Raw genomic sequence first — 21221 nt, 5'->3', positions numbered from 1 at the left:
CTAACTGGAATTAAAATAAAACCTTACAAAACTAAAAATTAGGGGCACCTGGCTGGCTCAGTCAGTAGAGTGTGCAAGTCTTGATCTTGGGGTCATGAGTTTGAGCCCCATGTTGGGTATAGGGATTACTTAAAATATTTTTTAAAAATTAAAAAAAAAAGTAAAAATAAAATTTTTCTGACTTAAACCTAAGAAACCAAACTTTGCCTCTAATTCTGAATATTTCTGGCAGAAATAAAAGCTCTTGGAGAAAGGTGGTAGAAACAGATATGCACACAGAACCCAAGAAGCGGCTCAAGAAGAATTAAGAGGTAAACCAACAGTATTTGGTTTACATATGTGACAGCACTAAGAGGCAACCACACTTCTGCCACTTAGATAAAATCACAATAAGCAGCCCCTCGTAGGCAGCCTGCTTACAACTCACCCCATCCTTCATCAATGTATCTTAAGTGCATCTCCAAAATAATCCTCTGCGTTTGCTATTCAAATGATACTTGCTGTGATATTGTGATATAAAAAGAAACATATTTGGTCTTTCATCCAGTTCCTGGCAGAGAGTGTCTAAAACCCTAGGAATTTCTTGAATGATATGGGTGAGAAGAGCACCATTGGATGAAATATTTGGTCTCAGTCCCTAGTTCCTGACACAAGAGCTTCTAAGACTCCTGGAATCTTAAAATTGACAAAACGTCTTTTGCATGCTAATAAGATGACTGGCTGGTAGCTGGGGGCCCCTAGATAGGTCCAGGATGAATCCTGAAAGCCCAAGGCATGATTAGATAGTTGGCACTTCAACCCTACCTCTGACCTCAGTGGAGGGGAGAGGGGCTGGAGATTGAGTTAAATTGCCAATTGATGATGATTTATTCAGCCATGTGGAAAATTGAGCCCCCATAAAAGCCATGCATGCAAAATGGGCTAAGTTCCTAAATATGAGAACTGAAATCATAAAAATCCTAGAAAAGAGCACAGGCAGTAATTTCTCTAACATCAGCCCTAGCAACATTTTTCTAGATAGGTGTCCTGAAGCAAGGGAAACAAAAGCAAAAATAAATTATTGGAACTACATCAAAATAAAAAGCTTCTACACAGCAAAAGAAACAATCAACAAAACTAAAAGACAACTTACTGAATGAAAGAAATATTTGCAAATGACACATCCAATAAAGAGTATCCAAAATATACAAAGAACTTATAAAACTCAACACCCATAACACAAATACTCCAACTAAAAAATGGGCAGAACACATAAACAGACATTTCTCCATCCAGATGGTCAACAGACGCATGAAAAGATTCTCAACATCACTCATCACCAGAGAAATCCAAATAAAAAGTACAATAAGCTATCACCTCACACCTGCCAGAATGGCTAAAATCAAAAACACAAGGAACAAGTGTTGGTGAGGATGTGGAAAAAGGAAGCTTCATGCACTGTTGGTGGGAATGCAAACTGGGGCAGCCACTCCAGGAAAACAGTATAGAGATTTCTCAAAAAATTAAAAACAGAATTACCACATGATTCAGTATTTCTACTACTGGGTATTTACCCAGAGGATATGAAAACACTAATTTGAAAAGCTATATGCACCCCTATGTTTACTGCAGCATTATTTACAATAGCCTAATTATGGAAGAAAGCCAAGTGTCCATGGATAGATGAACGGATATAGAAGTTGTGGTATATAGATATATACAATGGAATACTACTCTGCCATAAAAAAGAATGAAATCTTGCCACTTGCAATGACATGGATTAATCTAGAGAATATAATGGTAAGTGAAATAAGTCAGCCAGAAAAAGACAAATACCATATGATTTCACTTATATGTGAAGTTTAAGAAACAAAACAAATGAAAAAGGGAAATAAAGACAAACCAAGAAACAGACTCTTACCTATAGAGAACAAACTGATGGTTATCAGAGGGGAGGAAGGTGGGGGAATGGGTGAAATAGGTGAAGGGGATTAAGAGTACACTTATGATGAGCACTGAGTAATGTACAGAATTACTGAATCACTATATTGTACACTGAAACTAATATAACACTGTACATTAGCTATACTTGAATTTAAACAACAACAACAACAACAGGGTTCAGAGATCTTCAGGATTGGTGAACACATCAAGGTGTTGGGAGGGCAACATACCTGGAGAGGGCATGAATGTTCTGCACATACTCCCCCACCCCATACCTTGCCCTGTACAGTCCTTCTTTTTGGCTGTTCCTGAGTCGTAAACCAGTAAATGTAAAGTGTTTCCCTGAGTTCTGTGAGCCATTCCAGCAAATGATCAAACCTGAGAAGGGAGTTGTAGGAACCCCCAGACTTTATAGCACATTGATCAGGAGTAAAGGCTTGCAATTGGTGTCTAAAGTGGAGGCATCTTGTGGCACTGAGCCCTTAATTTGTGGGGGCTGTGCTAACTCTGAGTTGTTAGTGTAAGAAATGAACTAAATTGTAGGACACCCAATTGGTGTCTGGGGAGTTAAGGAAATGGTTGCATTGGGAAAAATAACCCAAACATTTGTTGTCAGAAGTACTGGCACTTGGAGTACTGGTCCTCTCTTCAGGACCGTAAACAATATTGTTTTTCAAAGATTGACTCCAGTCACAAAGGGATGACTAGAAATGTGTCTTGTCAGTAAGTAATATAAAGTCTGAGGGCCAGTAGCACATCTGATGCTGACCCAATGACTCCACAGCAGTCAGAAAGGGATTGCATGGAAGAGACTCAATCCTACTGAGTATTACAAAGTTGGGAGCTCAGGATATCCTAAATACTTTCTGGTTCTGAAAAAACAAGTCAGGCTTCCTGCAATTCACTTGAGAATCTTAAGATATTCACAGACTCTTGAACATTTCTACTCATTTGGGGTATGCTCCATTATTCAGAGAGCAACTTTTCTTTCAAATTAATAAAACTTCCCAAGGTGTAGTAGGGGCCACTGACAAGTGATCTTATGGATTATTACAGATACACACTTCTAATTTTAATGATTAAGTATTTATTTTTGGTTACTTCCTGTATAAAATTATTTACATTGCTTTTCATACAAACATTGCTTTTCATAACTAAAAAACAGGTTTATATAAGTAAAGAATGAAACAAAAATATAATATTTAAAAATATTAGTTGAAGTGAACATAAGATTAAGTCTATGGCAAATATCATACAGCTAAACAATATAATAAATTAGGTAAGAAGTGTAACAAACTCCTGACTTTGTGGTCTAGACCAATGGTTTTGCAACTATTCTGAGGGAAACATAGATACAAGAATGGAGCTTCAATCCAACCTATTAGAATAACGTAAAATAATGTTTCATTCATGCAATCTGTGTGGTCTTAAAGTTTGGTTGTAATTCTAAACCTTTGTTCACCTGCAAAATGAGCATAAGATTTCATCAATTACAAGGTTTTCCAACAGGTTATATGAGATACCAGCTACAATGCTGCCACCCATTACTATGTAAGAGCTAGGGCTTCAACAGATGATGGTTCCTTCCCTTCTAGGTCTCCAGCATTAACCTGCGGGGTCTGCAGCATAATCTTTGCAAACATCATCCAGAAAATTTTCATCTAGAAAATTACCTAAAATATACGCCCTATTTAAATATTAAACTTTTAACATGGCAAGACAAATTGGAACAGGTAGAACTAATCTACACAGGTACCCAATTACCTCTTACTATATAAACATTTCTATCAAAAGATCTACATTTTCAGAGGAAAAAAAAACCTTTATTCTCCCATTCATTCAAAAACATCACTAAATACTATTTATGATAAAGAAAGATTAATGTCCTTTACAAAAGTACCCCCCCCAAAAGTGCTCATTCAGAAATATATAAATAAATTGTGGCATGGCCATATTATGCCATCATTAGAAAGGATGTTCTGTGGGGTTTTTTTGTTTTTAAGTAGGCTCCATGCCTAGCGTGGGGCCCAATGCAGGGCTTGAACTCATAGCCCTGAGATCAAGACCTGAGCTGAGATCAAGAGTCAGACTCTTAACCAACTGAGTCACCCAGGTACCCCTAGAAAGGATGAAGAACATCACTGAAATATCATAAATATAAATACATATATAACATAATACTAAATGAATATGAATATTGCATTAATAAATTTAAAATACACAAAGCTATATGATTTCAATTCTATAAAATATATTTAAAAGTCTGGAATAAAGGAAAGGGGATTTGTAAGTTTTTGTAATTATAAAAACATGCAATCTTTAAAGTTAAAAAAAAAAACCCTGCAGTCAAAATAATATTAGGTAGCTCCTACGAACTGGGAAAACAGTTTAAAAGTAGACATATGTCAGATTTATTTACTCCTCAGTACAGTCTTTTCAAACAAATTTTGCTTACTAAGTAAAAGTAGATTTCTCAACAAAAAACATTTGGGCCATTGTTGAAGGGCCGTTGCCAGGACTTAACTGATGGAATCCAACAGATGGGAAAAGCCATCTACTCTACTACAGTATGATTTTCCCTTTACCAATCACCACAAGCATTTTGCTGCTGGGGCTATGTTCTAGCGATGTGTTTTGGCTGGTCAAGCATTATTCTCTGCTATGAAGAGCACAGCAGCATCTGTTATTTTTCAGGTACTTGAGCAAAATCTCAGTCCTGGGAGGCATTATATACGGTTTCAAATGTCCTGGAAGAAATTGTGGGGGAGGAGCATGAGGAGAGAGGAACAAGAGCATAAATGAACTACTCAAATAAACACATTCAAACGTGGGAACTTTATTGTTCCTATACAGACTACTTAATAATCTGTGTAAAACTGAATTTTAATGATTTTATGAATTGCTGAGTTTTAAAAGTTTGTAAAGGTGTGTTCAAAAGTACAAAAAAGAAAAAATTATAGGACTTTAAGGTATGGTTTTACTGGGAAGTATTGACATTGAGGAAAAATTAAATTATGTACTAAGGGAAAATGAAATCCCCTAAAATGCTACTGTAATAATGGATAACACAGAATTGTTTTAGTTCTAAAGCACTTCTCTTTTCTTAAAGATTTATTTATTTATTTTAGAGCGAGAGAGAAAACAGGGGAGGGGCAGGAGGAGAGGAAGAGAAACTCAAGCAGACTCCCCGCTGGGCACAGAGCCTGGCACAGGGCTGGATCCCAAGACCCTGAGATCATGACCTGAGCTGAAACCAAGAGTCAGATGCTTAACTAAATGAGCCACCCAGGCGCCCCAGTTCTAAAGCACTTCTTAAACTAAATGGTTAGACATAGTCTTATTCTTTATACATAACATTACAATAACAGAGATGTCAAAAACATTTCAAAAGGATGCATTACAACCCATTCAATATACTGTTTGAAATAACAAAAATAGGGGTATCTGGGTGGAGCAGTCAGTTGAACATCTGACTCTTGGTTTCAGCTCTGGTCATGGTCTTGGGGTTGTGGGATCATGCCCTGTATCAGGCTCTGTGCTCTGTGCAGAGTCTGCTTGAGATTCTCTCTCTGCCTCTCCCTCTGCCCCTCCCCACCGATTCTTTCAAATAAATAAATCTCAGAAAGAAGAAAGAAAGAAAGAAAGAAAGAAAGAAAGAAAGAAAGAAAGAAAGAAAGAAAGAAAGAAAGAAAGAAAAAGAAAGAAAAGAAAGATTGATTCCAAAGTACATTCCTTCAAAATTCCTATTACACAAAAATGTCCTGATACTTACAGTAGCTCTGCAGAGATGGGTTTCATGGAGAACTTTAGCATTACCAATGTTACTTAAATTCGTTAAAGAATGTTAGCTCATATTTCACATATGTACACATTCTTACAATACACATGGACAGAAAGAGGGACTACTCGACAGAGATGGCCAGTTCTTAGACATTTATATATGTTCACTTCACCTTTTTTTATCAGTACTGGGGCTGTTATCAGGGGTTCCTAATGTGATAAAGTAAAAAGAGTACAAACTTGGAAACTAGACCAGATTTAAAGCCTGTTATCTACCAACTACCAGCCTTGTGGCCCTGAACAAGTGAAATAAAGTCTCTGAGCTCAGTTTCCTCAACAGGAATAATGATGATAATACCACATACCTTCAAGAATAGTAAATAACAATTACTAATGATGTATACAATAGGAAGAAAGCAGCATGGTCAATTCTCACATTGTGGTAGGGATGGGGAGAAGAAAACTCCTAAAGGAAAGCTGGCCTATCTTTGGATAACTAGCTGACAGCATGGTAGCAGAAGATGCTTATTCTGAGCATCAAATCAAAGACAGGTGAAAAAGTGAGCGTATGAAACTCACAGTGTGCTAGGCAATATGACAAATGCTGAAAATTAGAAATAAAAATAAATAGTCCTTTGCCTTCAAAGAGTTCAAAAGTTCCCATGGGAGAAACCTTCAGTTTCCTAAACTATTTCATTATCTATAGCATTTATAATACGAAGTCAAAAACTGACTGAACAAGATCTCTAAGCAAAGAACCACCGGCATGTTAAAATTTACATGCAAAAAAAAGCTCCCTTTAGCTAAAAGTCAGCCATGGTCATCTATGTAAAGGACAGCAGGATCCTGAGACATTTTGACCCAAGCACTGAGAGGGGAATTGCTCGGCATTTTAAACAAAACAGCTGCAAAGGAGACAGATAAGAATTTCATGTGGCGCGCCCATGATGCCAACTTCTAGGGAAACAAGGGCACTGACTACTTGAGAGAAGGCACAGAAATAAGAGGACACGGCGGCAAATGTTTATTCTGCCATTCCACATCCAAAGCCATCAGGTAGTCCTGTCAGCTATACTACTTGATGCTCTTCAAACATGCCATACTCAGTCCCTCTTGGGGTTCTTTGTACTCACTCTTCTCTCCCAAAGAGATTGTTACCCCAGATCTTTGGCAAACGTACTTACAAGTATTATAAAGTATATTTCCTCAAGAAAAGACATTAACAACTATGGAAATATTTGAGTAATATTCAAACATGTTCACACATTATAGCAAACCTTTTTTCCTTAAGTTTCTATTCCTTTTTATTAGCACTGTAAAAATCGCTGCATGGTTCAATCTTGAAAATGCTTCCCCAAAACAAAACATAAGCAATAAAACAACAGAATATCAGCATAGAATTTAGAGATCTGTTTGATACATATTAAAAAAGCAGTCACCTCATCATCTTCCTAAAACTGGGAAACTAAGACGCAGAAAAGAGAAAAGAAAAAAAAAAAACCACACTATACAGAACTGAAATGATGATAATCACTATTATCATTCCTAATCATATCAGATTCCTAATCACTCACTCTCTGGGAGCCTTACACATGTCACTTAAGCAACCACTCCCAAACCTCAGCAATGAAAAGTCCCTTCCTAAGATCCAGGACAATGGTCCCCAAATATGAACATGCAGAGAACATTGCTAGCTCGGAACTAAGTTTCCAATAGTCAGAAGCAAAACAAAGAAAATGAAGGCCATCAAGTAATCATAAAATTAAATTTTAAAACCTATGTAAACTTTGCACACTTATACTTGATCTTCATAGTTCCACAACCAAACAAAAGGTGGAAATAAAAATGCAGAAAATATGGTACAAAATATGGGATAATTAAATGGCCTATTGGGTTAAGACATCTTTGTCTCCAGGGAAAGGCGTTGTGTATAAGTGTAAGGAAATGTAGAGTAATACATTAAGTTGTATGAAACTGCAGTTTCTGTAGAGAAAAAAAATCAAATATTAGAAATTTCATACATTTCAACCTAATACAGTAATTTATTTTTCTAAAGTATGGAATGAACCATATAATTGTACTATCAAAAGCTATCTCTCAGATGTTTCTACCAGACTTTAAGAGTAACAATAAACACATGAATTCAAGAGAATCAAAGTCTTGACTATCATTTTATAAACCCAATGATTTTAGTACACTCAGATGCTTGATCATAAGACTTCATGCCAACCATTGTTTAGGAAAAAAAAAAAAAAGAATGTTTCTGGTACATATACATATGTATTATATATATAGGCTTTATTAAGAGTTTGCTCTGAAAAAAAAAAAAAGTTCCAAGACTGATTCTAAAAAATACAGAAAGTAACTATGTAAGTTAAAAGCTAGCATTTTTCCCTCTAACCCCTATGAAGCCACTAGCGTAACAAAAGCAAGGTGTTTTGATTTTTATTCCCCATATTGCAGTAAAAGTTGATGCCATTGGGGCTTCTGATGGAATTTACTGACAAAGAAATCAAGCTAAACGGAGAATGCCTGACAATTATTACACAGCTGAGTGCTAGGTAAAATATCCATTAAATCTGAGTGCCAACAACATTTAATGTTTTATGTCCACATAATGCAGGAAAACATTGGCTGTGACCTATCAACCAACATTCCAAGCCAATCTACTTAGTAATCTGCTGAAGTTGCTGTTTTATTGCTTAAACAGATAAAAATACAACTGTGCTTATTATGAAAGTGTAATATTACCTCAAGCTAATAAGAATTGATGGAACAAAGAGATCATTATGTAAAAATTAATAATGCCTGGAGCATGACATACAATTGTTATAAAATAGCATTCGTTTTTTTGTTTTGTTTTTTTAATTGCAGGGAACTTTTTACAGAGAGGAAACACTGTTGATGAGGGATGTTCCTATACTTCACTATTTTGCTTTTCAATGAAAGGCTAACATGGGGCAAGGGACTACATAGTATCTTCTCCTATTATATTTTCACAGGACTCAAGTTTGAATGAAACTTTAGGGTCTGAAAGAAACTTTAGAACTATTAATGAGATGAGGAAACAAGATGAGCTCTAGAGAGATTACATGACTTTGTTCTCCAAGGCCACATAGCCATTAACAGCCAAGGAAAGACTAGAACAAGTTTTCTGGTTGCCACCATAAACAGTCATGTACTCATTACCATCTGGCAAAACAAACAAATGGGTGCTTTCAATATTTAAAATTGTTATCTAATTTAATACTTAAACAATATTTGTAAAGTTTGAATAAATAAAAGACATCATTATTATATTTGGTCAGCATATCCACTTAATCCTTAAAATAAAAGAAATAAAATGAATACTGCCACATTTATACCAATTCTGTCAGAAAGGAGGGAGTTACAGCATGCCAGGGACTGAAGGGCACAATTCTCCCCTAAAACAACTATCTACCAAAGGTAAAGTGAAACAGCCAATTCTAAATAATGTCAATGCCATCCCTATTAAAATACCACTGGCATTTTTTAGAGAGCTGGAACAAACAATCCTAAAATTTGTATGGAACAAGAAAAGACCCTGAATCGCCAAGGGAATGATGAAAAAGAAAAACAAAGCTGGGGCATCACATTGCCTGACTTCAAGCTCTATTACAAAGCTGTGATCACCAAGACAGCATAGTATTGTCACAAAGACACATAGACCAATGGAATAGAATAGAGACTCTAGAAATGGACCCTCAACTCTATGGTCAACTAATATTTGACAAATCATGAAAAAATATCCAAAGGAAAAAAGACAGTCTCCTTAATAAGTGGTGCTGGGAAAATTGGACAGCTACATAGAGAAGAATGAAACTGGACCATTCCCTTACACCAGACACAAAGATAAACTCAAAATGGATGAAAGACCTCAATGTGAGATAAGAATCCATCAAAATCCTAGAGGAGAACCTCTTCAACATCACCTTAGTAACTTCTTTCAAGACACATTTCCAAAGGCAAGTGAAACAAAAGCAAAAATGAACTTGTGGGACTTCATCAAGATAAAAACCTTCTGCACAGCAAAGTAAATAGTCAACAAAACTAAGAGGCAACCCATGGAATGGGAGAAGATATTTGCAAATGACACTACAGATAAAGGGCTGGTATCCAAGATCTATAAAGAACTTCTCAAACTCAACACCCAAAAAACAAATAATCAAGTCAAAAAATGGGCAGAAGACATGAACAGACACTTCTCCAAAGAAGACATACAAATGGCTAACAGACACATGAAAAAATGCTCAACATCACTAGCCAACAGGTAAATACAAACCAAAACCACAATGAAATACTACCTTACACCAATCAGAATGGCAAAAATTAACAAAACAGAAGACAACAAATGTTGGCAGGGATGTGGAGAAAGGGGAACCCTCTTATACTGTTGGTGGGAATGCAAGCTGGTACAGCCACTCTGGAAAACCATATGGAGATTCCTCAAGATGTTAAAAATAGAGCTACCCTATGACCTAGCAATTGCACTAGTAGGTATTTACCCCAAAGATACAGATGTAATGAAAAGAAGGGGCACATGCACCCCAATGTTCCTAGCAGCAATGTCCACAATAGCCAAACTGTGGAAGGAGCCGAGATGCCCTTCAACAGATGAATGCATAAAGACGATGTGGTACATATATACAATGGAGTATTACCCAGTCATCAGAAAAGATGAATACCCACCATTTGCATTGACATGGAAAGAACTGGAGGGGATTATGCTAAGTGAAGTAAGTCTAGGAGAGAAAGACAATTATATGATTTCACTCATATGTGTAACAGAGGACCATAGGGAAGGGAGGGAATTCTGAAGGGGGAGAAATCAGAGAGGGAGATGAACCATGAGAGACCATGGACCCGGGAAACAAACTGAGGGTTTGGGAGGGGGAAGTAGGGGGAGGGGGTAAGAGTGTGATGGGTATTAAGGAGGGCACGTGCTGTGATGAGCACAGGGTGTTATACGTAACTAAGGAACCACTGAACACTACATCAAAAACTAATGGTGTACTATACAGTGGCTAACTGAACATATAAATAAATAAATAAATAAATAAATAAATAAAGTCCTTTTGTTAGAGGGATAATTGCAAAGGGCCCAGGAACTAGCTTGTATACTAGTAGTACTTACAATGACTGAATGACCCAGGCTAAATTTCAGAAAATACCACAGGAAATATCAGGCAATCCCAGAAGAAAACAAAAATCTCCAATGAAGTGAAATCAGTGGGTAGTTCTAGTCGTGGGAAAATGTGCTTCTGACCAATTCAGCACGCAACTGCATTATAAACATGAGCATTTTAACAAAAGGAGTGTGAAACAGAGAAAATCATTTGGGAAAGTAATCAAATTTTGTCAGACTTGTGTTCCTGAGATTTTCCTTACTTAACTGTACTTAAATGTATACATTTTGTTCTTTAAAATAACTGAAAACCTAGGTTAAATGGGTTAAATAATGGTCAAACACCAAGAATAATCTCTAATTAAAACAGCAATTTCCATCTCTTTCATGTCTACATTTAAATATTTAATCCATTACTAAATGAATTATAATATTAATAGAGACAGACTGTCTAAAAAAATAAATTGCTGTAACATTGTCTGAAACACACTCCTAATCTAACCCTCAAGGCATGCAGACATTACAGAGATAGGGATCAGGGTCTAAGCTGTCTTTAATTTCAAAGAGATGCTTAGCAGCTCATTACCATACTGCACTTCCTGAACTGATGATTTATAAAGAGTTATCCAGACAGCTCAGAATAGAGAAAATTAGAGCCATATCAGAGCTTCAATCTGAATCTTGTCAATTTTCAAATTTGTAGGTGGGGTCACCTTTGCAGTTGGGTAAACATGGTACAGATGGGTATCTGTGTCTTTCAATCTTTCTGTTTAATTACTCTAGAAATCATATGAGCTCAACATATCACCACATGTCATTTCAGGGTATTTAAAATGCCAAAGATCCATTCCTGAGCCTGTAAATTAGAAATCCCGATCATTTCTGGTCAATTCCTATATTTCACCCAAGAAGAAACTGAGGCCAATCTCAGTCAAAAAACTGATAAGGGGGCAGGGGGGCGGGACCTGGGTGGCTCAGTGGGTTAAGCATCTGACTCTTGCTTTCGGCTCCAGGTCACGATCTCAGGGTCCTAGGATCAAGCCCCATGTTGGGCTCCCTGCTCGGCGGGAGTCTGCATGTCCCTCTCCCTCTCCTTCTGCCTCTCCGCCCCGCCCATGCTCTCTCTGTGTCTCAAACAAATAAGTAAAATCTTTAAAACAACAACAACAAAACAAAAAAAAAAACCAAAAACACCTGATAAGGGACAACTAGGCCTGGATTTTAGTCAGAGTCTATTTTCCAGTAATAAACCAGATTCCACTTCAGAGTGGATTCAAAAGATTTTGTTAATTGCTTCTGCTAGATGCCCTAGAAACATTAACAGTCAGGACCCACTTTTACTTTAAATTTCTGACTTGAGATATATTTATTTGATGGCAGTCCTATGGTTAGGAATTGTTAGGGTAACTTTCTCTTATTAACCTATATCCCCTTTCCCATTCAAGCCCAGATCCAGGTGGCAAGCCCTCTTGTCCCTCTGCCTATGCCTATGGTCCATTTTGGCTGTTTTTCCTTTGTTAAGGGTTTCTAAGAGTCCAGCTTTGTGTGTCTGAGGGTATGAGGTCTTCACTCTGAGTTCCAAGCTTCCGCTCTAGTCCCGGCATATTTACCCTAGCCACAGCATTAGCTCTCCCCTACCAATCTGATGTCACTTCTCTCTGAATCCCCTCTGGATTTTCCTCATTTCTTGAGAGCTCAGCTGTCACCTTCCACCTGCTGCTCATAATCATATCACAACAACAACAAACATCCGTTACATGCCAACGAGTGTTCTGAGTGCTTTACACAGAGTCTTTTAACCCTCAAAACAACTCCATGTGGCAGATGCTATCCCGTCCCTACTTTGCAAACACAGCTGTCGAAGCACGGAAGGTCTCACTGCTAACAGAGAACTGGAGCCAGGTGACCATGACCGTAGACAGGCAGAAATACTTCATGTGGTTTTGCCTCTCCATGCATGTATAAAGGTTGATTGCTCTATTTTATCAATGATTTCTAGTTCTTTTGTAATTGGAGGATTATTGGGTAATCTAATCCATCACACATTGACATTCCATGTCTCTTTAAAATACATTTTTGCTCATTTTTTTAAATGTTTGAATATGAAAAATTACCAATACACAAAACAAAATTAAGATCACCTGATAATAATCTTGAATATTTTCTTATAAACTTTCAACTTACTTTTCAAAGTCTCCAGCAAAACCCCACTTGACAGCATTAGTATGTCAAATCCAACTGCCTCCAACAACGGTGGGGATCACTGTGTAGAGTATTACTGCACCAGCCACTACCATGTTCATGATGCCTCCTGTGTGTTTATGGGGCTGTCCTTAGGGCACACTTGCTTGAGAAACATTAACCTTATCAATTCACCAAGGGAGTTAGGTGCACAGTAAGTACAAAAGCAGTAAACACCTTCAAAGTCCATAGTAGGAAAAGCTGGAATATTTACATTGGAAACAAATGTAAATTTAAAAGTAATGCATACATATATGCAGGATGATGGCTTCAGAGTACAAAGAATGAACCATGAGGGGTCAGGCAGGGGGTCTGACAAAATTCATGTTCAGGATATCAGTATAGGAGGAGGTCTGGAGTCTGTGTCAGCACGATTAAAGTGCTGCTGCTGAAAACCCGAGTCAGCAAAAGCATGAGGAGTTAAACATAACCTCAAACTAGGAAGAAAGGCAACAAATACAAATACACACTGTGGTGCTAGCCAAGCAACCATCCCACTGGAATATCGTTACTCTGGGGGCCCTCAGGTCTCCAAGGCATTGGCCGTGTCTGCAACGTAGCAGCACCATTTTAACTTTCAGAATGTCCTAGGATTTGGCACAGTGGTAAAGAAGATTCTTTAGTGTCGGAATATTAAACTGGGTTAGCTGATATATATATTTCTCCAGCTAATGAAAACTAGATGTTTTCCTATACATATACACATACAGAGAATATTTCCTGGATAAGAACTTATATTTTCCTTTAACATGAAAGCATATATCATATGAAAGTATTTGGCTAATGGATGATTTCAAAGATACTGATCACCAGGGCTTTCCTGCTTTTGGATCCACAGGTGATTTAAGCCACAGGGGTTAACCTTGGATTAGGCAGGGAAGGCAAGAGGAAAGGAGTGAGAGTATGGAGACAGACAAACAAATAATGAAGCACAATATAAAGTGACAAGAGGCATTCTAAAACTAAGTAAGTATGCATATAACAGGGCAGCAGAGGTAGGAAAGGAGGAGTAAGTGGTGAGCTGAGTATGATCCAAGAAAGAAAGGAGTAGCACAAGCAAAGCAATAATTGGGGGAAGTGCATGGAAGTAAAAAGCAGATTACATTCAGAAGGAAAAAAAATTGTTTGAATGGATGAAAAGGAGGATTCACGGAAGGTAGTTGAGAGGAATGAAGCTGGAGAGCGAAGCTGGTACTGGATCATGATGGCCTTAAAGTCCCTTATCCCGTATCAGTGCTGGAATATTAAGGGAAATGCGTGAGAGCCTTCGGGCCCCCAACTTCACCAACCAAGGAAAAAGAAATACTGTGGCAGATTTCTGAGCTTGCCAAGCCTAGTGGGTCCATCCCCTCACTCCCAGTACCTTCTGAGGCGAGGCAAGAGTGCTGTTCTTGGAGCCTGCCTGGATCACCCATGCTACACACACACTTTCCTTCCCTACAGGTACTCAACCACAAAGCGCTGAAATTGGAGAACGGGAATATGCCATTATGCTGACATATCACAAGAAGAGGATAGGTACATATAAGGAATGCTTCAAAAATAAAAGGACCCACCCAAACTTCTCTTTCAAGTTTATGTTTTAATTCAACATTTGTATAATTACTTAATAAACAGAAAAAAATATAGAATATTAACCCATGTTTCAGGATCACCTTGCACAGCTGCCTAACTTAAGGAAAAATGTAACTGAAAAGCATTTCAATTAAAAGAAAATCAGACGCAGGTTAGTGATTGCTTTTCAATTATAAATAATAATAAAATGTTCAGTATACATTTCAGATTTTTTTTCACTAAAAACAAAAACAAAGAAGAATTAGATACTAGTTCTTATGTAAAGACACTATGTTCTAACATCACTCTTTTCTCACATATCCCCCCTCTGCTCTACCACCAACAACCAGTGTTTTGCATGGAAAATCTTCCAGGGAAGAACAGGCTGGGAGTCAGGAAATCCTTACAGATTCTGGAATTACTGGATCTGCCACTAACCAGAACGATCTCTATAGTCTCAAAAGTCCTTTGAGAACAACTTAGTGGTGACTCTTCTCTCCTAGCTGCACATAAATTCCCAGAGGTGCTGGATCAATATTTTTTCCCTTTGCTGTTTTCCTGTTACGGAGTCAAATTCCAGCTTCAATAGAGAAATGCTCATTTACCAGCAGAAGACACTGACTGCTGTTTAGAGACACAGCTTCTCAGATGCTCTAATCTAGTTATGTTCCTGACTGACATATACCTACTTGTATATGAGGAATGCAAAAGAAGCCCAGTAGTTAGGGTAGAAAAATTCCCAAAAGAAGCTGGACTTGAGCACTAATGAGCACTAACCCCACTGTTCATCATTTTCTAATAATGATGATGTTCATTCACTTCCAGCTGTACCAGACACAGAGGCAAAAGGCAGAGGTAACATTCAAGAGCTCCATGATATAAATACAGTTGACCCTTGAACAGCTTGGGGGTTATAGTGGCCAAACCCTCATGCAGTTGAAAATCCACATATAACTTTGAACTCCACCAAAACTTAACTACTAATAGCCTACCATTGACCAGAAGCCTTACCAATAACATAAACAGTCTATCAACATATGTATTACATACTGTATTCTTACTATAAAGTAAGCTAGAGAAAAGAAAATTTTATTTTTTTAATATATTTTTTAAGGACTTTATTTATTTATTTGTCAGAGAGAGAACACAAGCAGGAGGAACGGCAGGCAGAGGGAGAAGCAGGCTCCCTGCTGAGCAAGGAGCCCAATGCAGGACTCAATCCCAGAACCCCGGGATCATGACCTCAGCCTAAGGCAGACACCTAACTGACTGAGCCACCCAGATGTTCTGAAAAGAAAATTTTATTAAGAAAATTATAGGGAAGAGAAAATACATTTACAGTACTGTACTGTATTTATTGAAAAAAATTCACTTCTAAGTGGACCCACACAATTCAAACCTGTATTGTTCAAGGGTCAAATATAATTTACTCCAGGACACAGAATATTCCCCACTGTTAGTAGGGAAACTTGTAAAAATATTTAGTCATCACTAAAATTCTCTAATTTTTTTATTTTCAATTCTCAAAAATCCTCAGAGGACCCTTTTACTATGCCCTTCACATATTAAAATACAGAGCATAGGACTGCAAAAGCTACAATCACCCCAATATTTCAGCAAGATATTTAACCTTAAACCTTTGAGATGACTTTGTTAAACCAATTCCTTAAAATTTTTGTAAGCCATACTGATTGAAATCAGAACTGCTCTCCATGGAGAAACTCTAGGCCAATTTATGATGGCCAACATCGAAATAAACTACCTGGGAAAATAAGGACACAGGGGAAAGTAGTTTTCCTTATGTGTTAGTATAATCCATTCCCTTCCAAAAAGCTACACTCAACACAGGTGATGATGGAGAAGGATAATTAAAATTCAAAAGTAATGGACAGTAAAAAGTAATTACGTTAGTCAGAATTGTCCTTTATTTTGACACTAAGGGGAAAATGGTTTGTGCTGGGTACAATAAAGTAGGGGAAAGAAGAAATGAACATGATGATATATGGAAATAAACATGAGTATGTTTCACTACTTGTATTACTAGAGACAGAATTCCACCTTTGGCTGGTGTTCTAGAAATTGCTACAATCATTATCTGATCCCTACACTGATGATCTTTTTTCCTAACTAACCATGGGGTATAAAGGAGACAGTGAGAAAAAAAAAAAAAATTTGCTACAGATGTCTAACTCCGATGACTGTATTCAAACCAAAGAAGAAGCCTGAACCTAAAGTTCACATGACTCCACTGACAGCATCTTCACAGGCACATGACCCTAACAATCTGCACCAGTAAAGGACAATACTTTGAAAAAGGGCTTTTTATAGAAAACCTATTTAAATTGATCTTCTTAAAAATGGAAAAAATAAGGCCCCCGTGATGCTATGAGACACTCGCAAGGAAGAAATAGCTAGTCAGTGGTCTGATTTTTAATTGAAGGCAACAAAAAGACATTTTTGGAAAAAGAGAGAAAGAGAGGTAAAAAGGGTAGCCAGGTAAAACAAAAGATAGCTATTACATCCAGGAAAGTAACTGGTTGTAAGTGAAACGACTTCACATCAAGCCACACCAGTCAAATCTAGTTACGGAGAAAGGGTGTTTCAGCACATTCCAGGCATAGCAGGGTATGGAGGTACTGCACAGAGTTTCTTACTCAAGATGCTGTTGGTAATTTTAAAGGATTCAAGTTAAAAATAAAGACAATGCAAAGAAACCTACAGCATGGTAACTCCATGATTTGACACCTTTAAAGAAGTGTTTCTCAACTTCCTCTAGAGTATCTTAAGGTGAATGTCAGAAAAGACCAATTTTAGGGGCGCCTGGGTGGCTCAGTTGTTAAGCGTCTGCCTTTGGCTCAGGGTGTGATCCTGGCGTTCCGGGATCAAGCCCCACATCAGGCTCCTCTGCTGGGAGCCTGCTTCTTCCTTTCCCACTCCCCCTGCTCGGTTCCCTCTCTTGCTGCCTGTCTCTCTCTCTGTCAAATAAATAAATAAAATCTTGAAAAAAAAAAAAAGACCAATTTTATCCCATCATAGAAAATGGGAAAACTTTGATTAGGTACATAGCTAGCTTATATGAAACAAGGATTTACCCTTAAAATCCAAATTCCTTTTGCCTGTAAACTGTTTCTTACGATGTCCTTATGGCATGTATGTCTTTGCAACTTGGTCAAAGTTCCTCTCTACCAAGCAATTTTGAGACAAGTTTGTTACAACGAACAGACAGAATGAATGCTGACTAGCACACAGTATACACAGAATAAACACAGCAAGACATCACAAGCTCACCCTCATCACTTGTTGCCTGCTGCTTCACCAGAGTCAGTGGGGATCTTGCTGGAGGCTTACTCAGTGGGTGGCGCCAACTTTTAGCAGTTTTGGTTTCTCCCTCTATTCTCTGGTCACGGAACAAAAATGGAGAAGAAACACTCACAGTTAAAGACTTGTTTTAAAGAAAAACCATGGTTCAGAATGATTTATGACAATTTAGTTATAAAGAATTCTTATATACCTCCTGGGGAATTAGTCCTTAAAAAAAAAAAATTAAACCTGTAAGTCAAAAGAAATAGGAATCCAGTCTATTAGTTATTTTACCAAGAGATCAATTAACTCTCCTTCCACTGCCTATTAAAACACTATCTGTGTGCAGGGTAGGCTTATCAAACTTACAATTAACTCAGCAGTTAGCAAATTTTCAAAAGTTCTTTCAAACTAATCTAAATTTAGGATTATATGTTCATAATGATATAGAACTGTGGCACTTGGTCACCTCTATGCTTGCCACATGTGAAAATCTGGCAGGTTATTTTGCTTTCTATCCTTATCCAGAAAGCAATAATGCCAAAGTGAGCCTGTATACTTCCTTCCATTCAGAAATGAATCACCACTTCTCTGAGGATCAAATAAGAAACTTAAAGATTTTTTTTAATATAGTACATTATTGTCATCTAGAAACCACTTAAATTTTATATAAAATTTTTTGTCCTGGTCTCTCCAAACTATATTTTCCTTCCAAAGGTATATGAAAAGGTCATATGCACCCTGACATCTTCTGATAGAATCTATATACAAGCTTTCTTGCCCATGCACTCAGAAAACAAACACACAAACAAACAAAAAACAAAAACCAGGATGTGAAGGGGGAAATGTTCAGAGAAAGAGTTTGAAACTAATGGGTTTACATCAACAACTGACTAGGAAAGAAAGGAGTCTCAGAAATGTCCCTGTAAACTGAAGAAGCAGTGGCTGGAAGTAGAGAAACTACACTGACTTCTGACACCAAAACAAGATTATGAGAAAATACGTGACAACATTCTAATCAAAGCCGGGAGTAAGGAAAGGATGTCAAAGTATTACAGAATGAGGGCACCCTGGGTGACTCAGTCAGATAAGTGCCTGACTCTTGATTTCAGCTCAGGCATGATCTCAGGGTTGTGAGATTGAGCCCGTGTCAGGCTCCATAGGAGGCATGGAGCCTGCTTAGGATTCTCTCTCTTCCCTCTCCCTCCACCCCTCCCCCTCAAAAAAAAAAGTAATAGAGGATGAGATATATCTGTGGTTTATACTAGCTAAAAATTAATATGAAATATTTATCAAGTCCTCACTATGTGCCACGTTGTTGCAAGAACTGCGCTATAGCAGGAAAAACTACACCAGGTCTCAGTTTTCAAGGAATGTGCATTATGGAGGAGGAAGGCACAGACAATAAACAAGCAAAAAGTATATGTTGACCAGGTACTATTAAGAAATATGCAATAGGGGCACTGAGTGGTGCAGTCGGTTGAGCCTCCAACTCTTGGTTTCGGCTCAAGTCGTGATCTCAGGGTCGTGAGATGGAGCCATGCATCGGGCTCCGTGCTCAGTGTGGAGTCTGCTTGAAATTCTCTTTCCCTCTCCCTCTGCCCCTCCCACTCACGCACGCACTCTCTCTCTCTCTTTCTCAAATAAATAAATAAGTCGGATGTTTTTTTTTTTTTTAAAGAAATATGCAATAAAGAAAAAAGGGCAGAACAAAGGAATGGAAAGAGATGGGAGGGAACTATTTTGCATGGGGTCATCAGAGAAAGCCTTTCTGGCAAGGAGACATTTGAGTGGAGTCTTGAGTGCACTGGGGGAGCTCTCTGGGCTCAGAGGAGTATTTAGGGCAACAGGAACAGCATGTAAGGTGTGAACACAATCAGTGTATTCCAGGAAGAGCATGGAGCCCAGTTATAGACAGAGAGACAGACAGATAGACACCGTTCAAAAAATAACTTATATTTCTTGAGAAGACTGATTAAAGCATTACACTTAATACTAAGAAACACTGGTCAAAATCATGTAAGAACAAAATGGGTCTGCATTGCTTAGAAGGGCTGCCTGACACCATGGTATGAGAAAAGAATATCACACAGCTGATTCTGAGAAGGGGCAAACCAAGTGACTCAGGCCTCAACAGCAGTGTTTGCTTTCCTATGCAGGCAGTCTTTGTTCAGTAAAATGGTAAGGATAAAGGTTAAAGGCACCCAGGGTAGAATCACCTTCACTGAAAACAAGGAAATGGAAAAGTTACTTTCAGTTCCACTCTAAAGAATATGAGTAAAGGTAATTTCAACAGGCATCTGACTCACTCACGATCCACAAAGAATCACAGCATCTGCTCAGGTGCACTTAATCCCCATGTGAAATTAAGTTGTAAATTTTGCTTATTATTATGTGAATGCTATTTTCAAATTTCCCTTAGCAACCATTTCAAATAAATTAGGCCATATTTTTCTATTTCGCTCATGTTTTTGATAAATATTTAATAGTTCAGTAGGATATACAAATCATGCATAAAATGGTAAAAGTTATTGGGTCAAATAAGCAAATTATCTACATTTTATTTGGCACTTTAAAACTACTATGAACTGACTATTCCAAGCTGATTTCCTTATCTAATCTCCCTTGTTACTCCAAGATGTGAAAATGCCTCTGGTGAGTTGAAATGAGCAAGAACAATCAAGAAGTGGGTCTGAATGTTCAGTGGTCAGCTCAATTTACCAGCTCCAACAATTGATGCTCTCCTTACTTGTGTCCTTGAGTTCCCTCACCAAGTTGTATAGGTCAACACAGGGTAATGAATTCCAACAATCACTACACACCATCGGAGCTTGTCTGGTCCATTCACAATCTTAGGATTAAAGCAACAGTTTATACTGAAAGCATATAATATTAATGCACAAGAACATATGAGAAGCAGGGAGGCCCTACGCAAAGAGTTAGAATGGCGTAGCTGGCAATCAAGAGAGGTCTTGAGTTTTCTGAGAGGCAAAAGGCCAGTTTCTGGCAGTGGGTAGGGCCAGAAAGGTCAACCTGGTCCTAGAATCAGAGCCCAAGAAGAGACAAGGGAAAGCATGGCAGATGAGTTAAAATAGAGGTTGTAGGATGCCTGGGACCCAGAGGTTTAACTGATGGCAGGAGGAGGTCAGAGCTCTGCAGGTGAATCATTTCAAGTACGGTTAATACTACAGGTAATAGAACCATTCTGTAATCAATGTCAATATCAATGTGATATCCTACAATAGTTTTCCAAGAAGGTACTACTGGGGGAAAATGG

General features: G+C 37.9%; 1 protein-coding gene across 10 annotated transcripts in view; it reads right to left on the bottom strand.

Annotated features, from left to right (window-relative positions):
* The window catches only part of KDM4C (lysine demethylase 4C), a 419337-nt gene that overhangs the window by 152413 nt on the left and 245703 nt on the right, over nucleotides 1–21221 (bottom strand). For all 10 annotated transcript variants that reach the window (XM_048223474.2, XM_048223476.2, XM_048223479.2 and 7 more), the window contains one exon: nucleotides 17933–18041. In XM_048223474.2, the coding sequence (XP_048079431.2) occupies nucleotides 17933–18041 (109 nt within the window). The remainder of the gene's footprint in view (nucleotides 1–17932; nucleotides 18042–21221) is intronic.

The sequence above is a fragment of the Ursus arctos genome, unplaced genomic scaffold, assembly GCF_023065955.2.
Source record: "Ursus arctos isolate Adak ecotype North America unplaced genomic scaffold, UrsArc2.0 scaffold_18, whole genome shotgun sequence".
NCBI classification, from domain to species: Eukaryota; Metazoa; Chordata; class Mammalia; order Carnivora; family Ursidae; genus Ursus; species Ursus arctos.
This window is presented reverse-complemented; position numbering and strand designations above follow the sequence as displayed.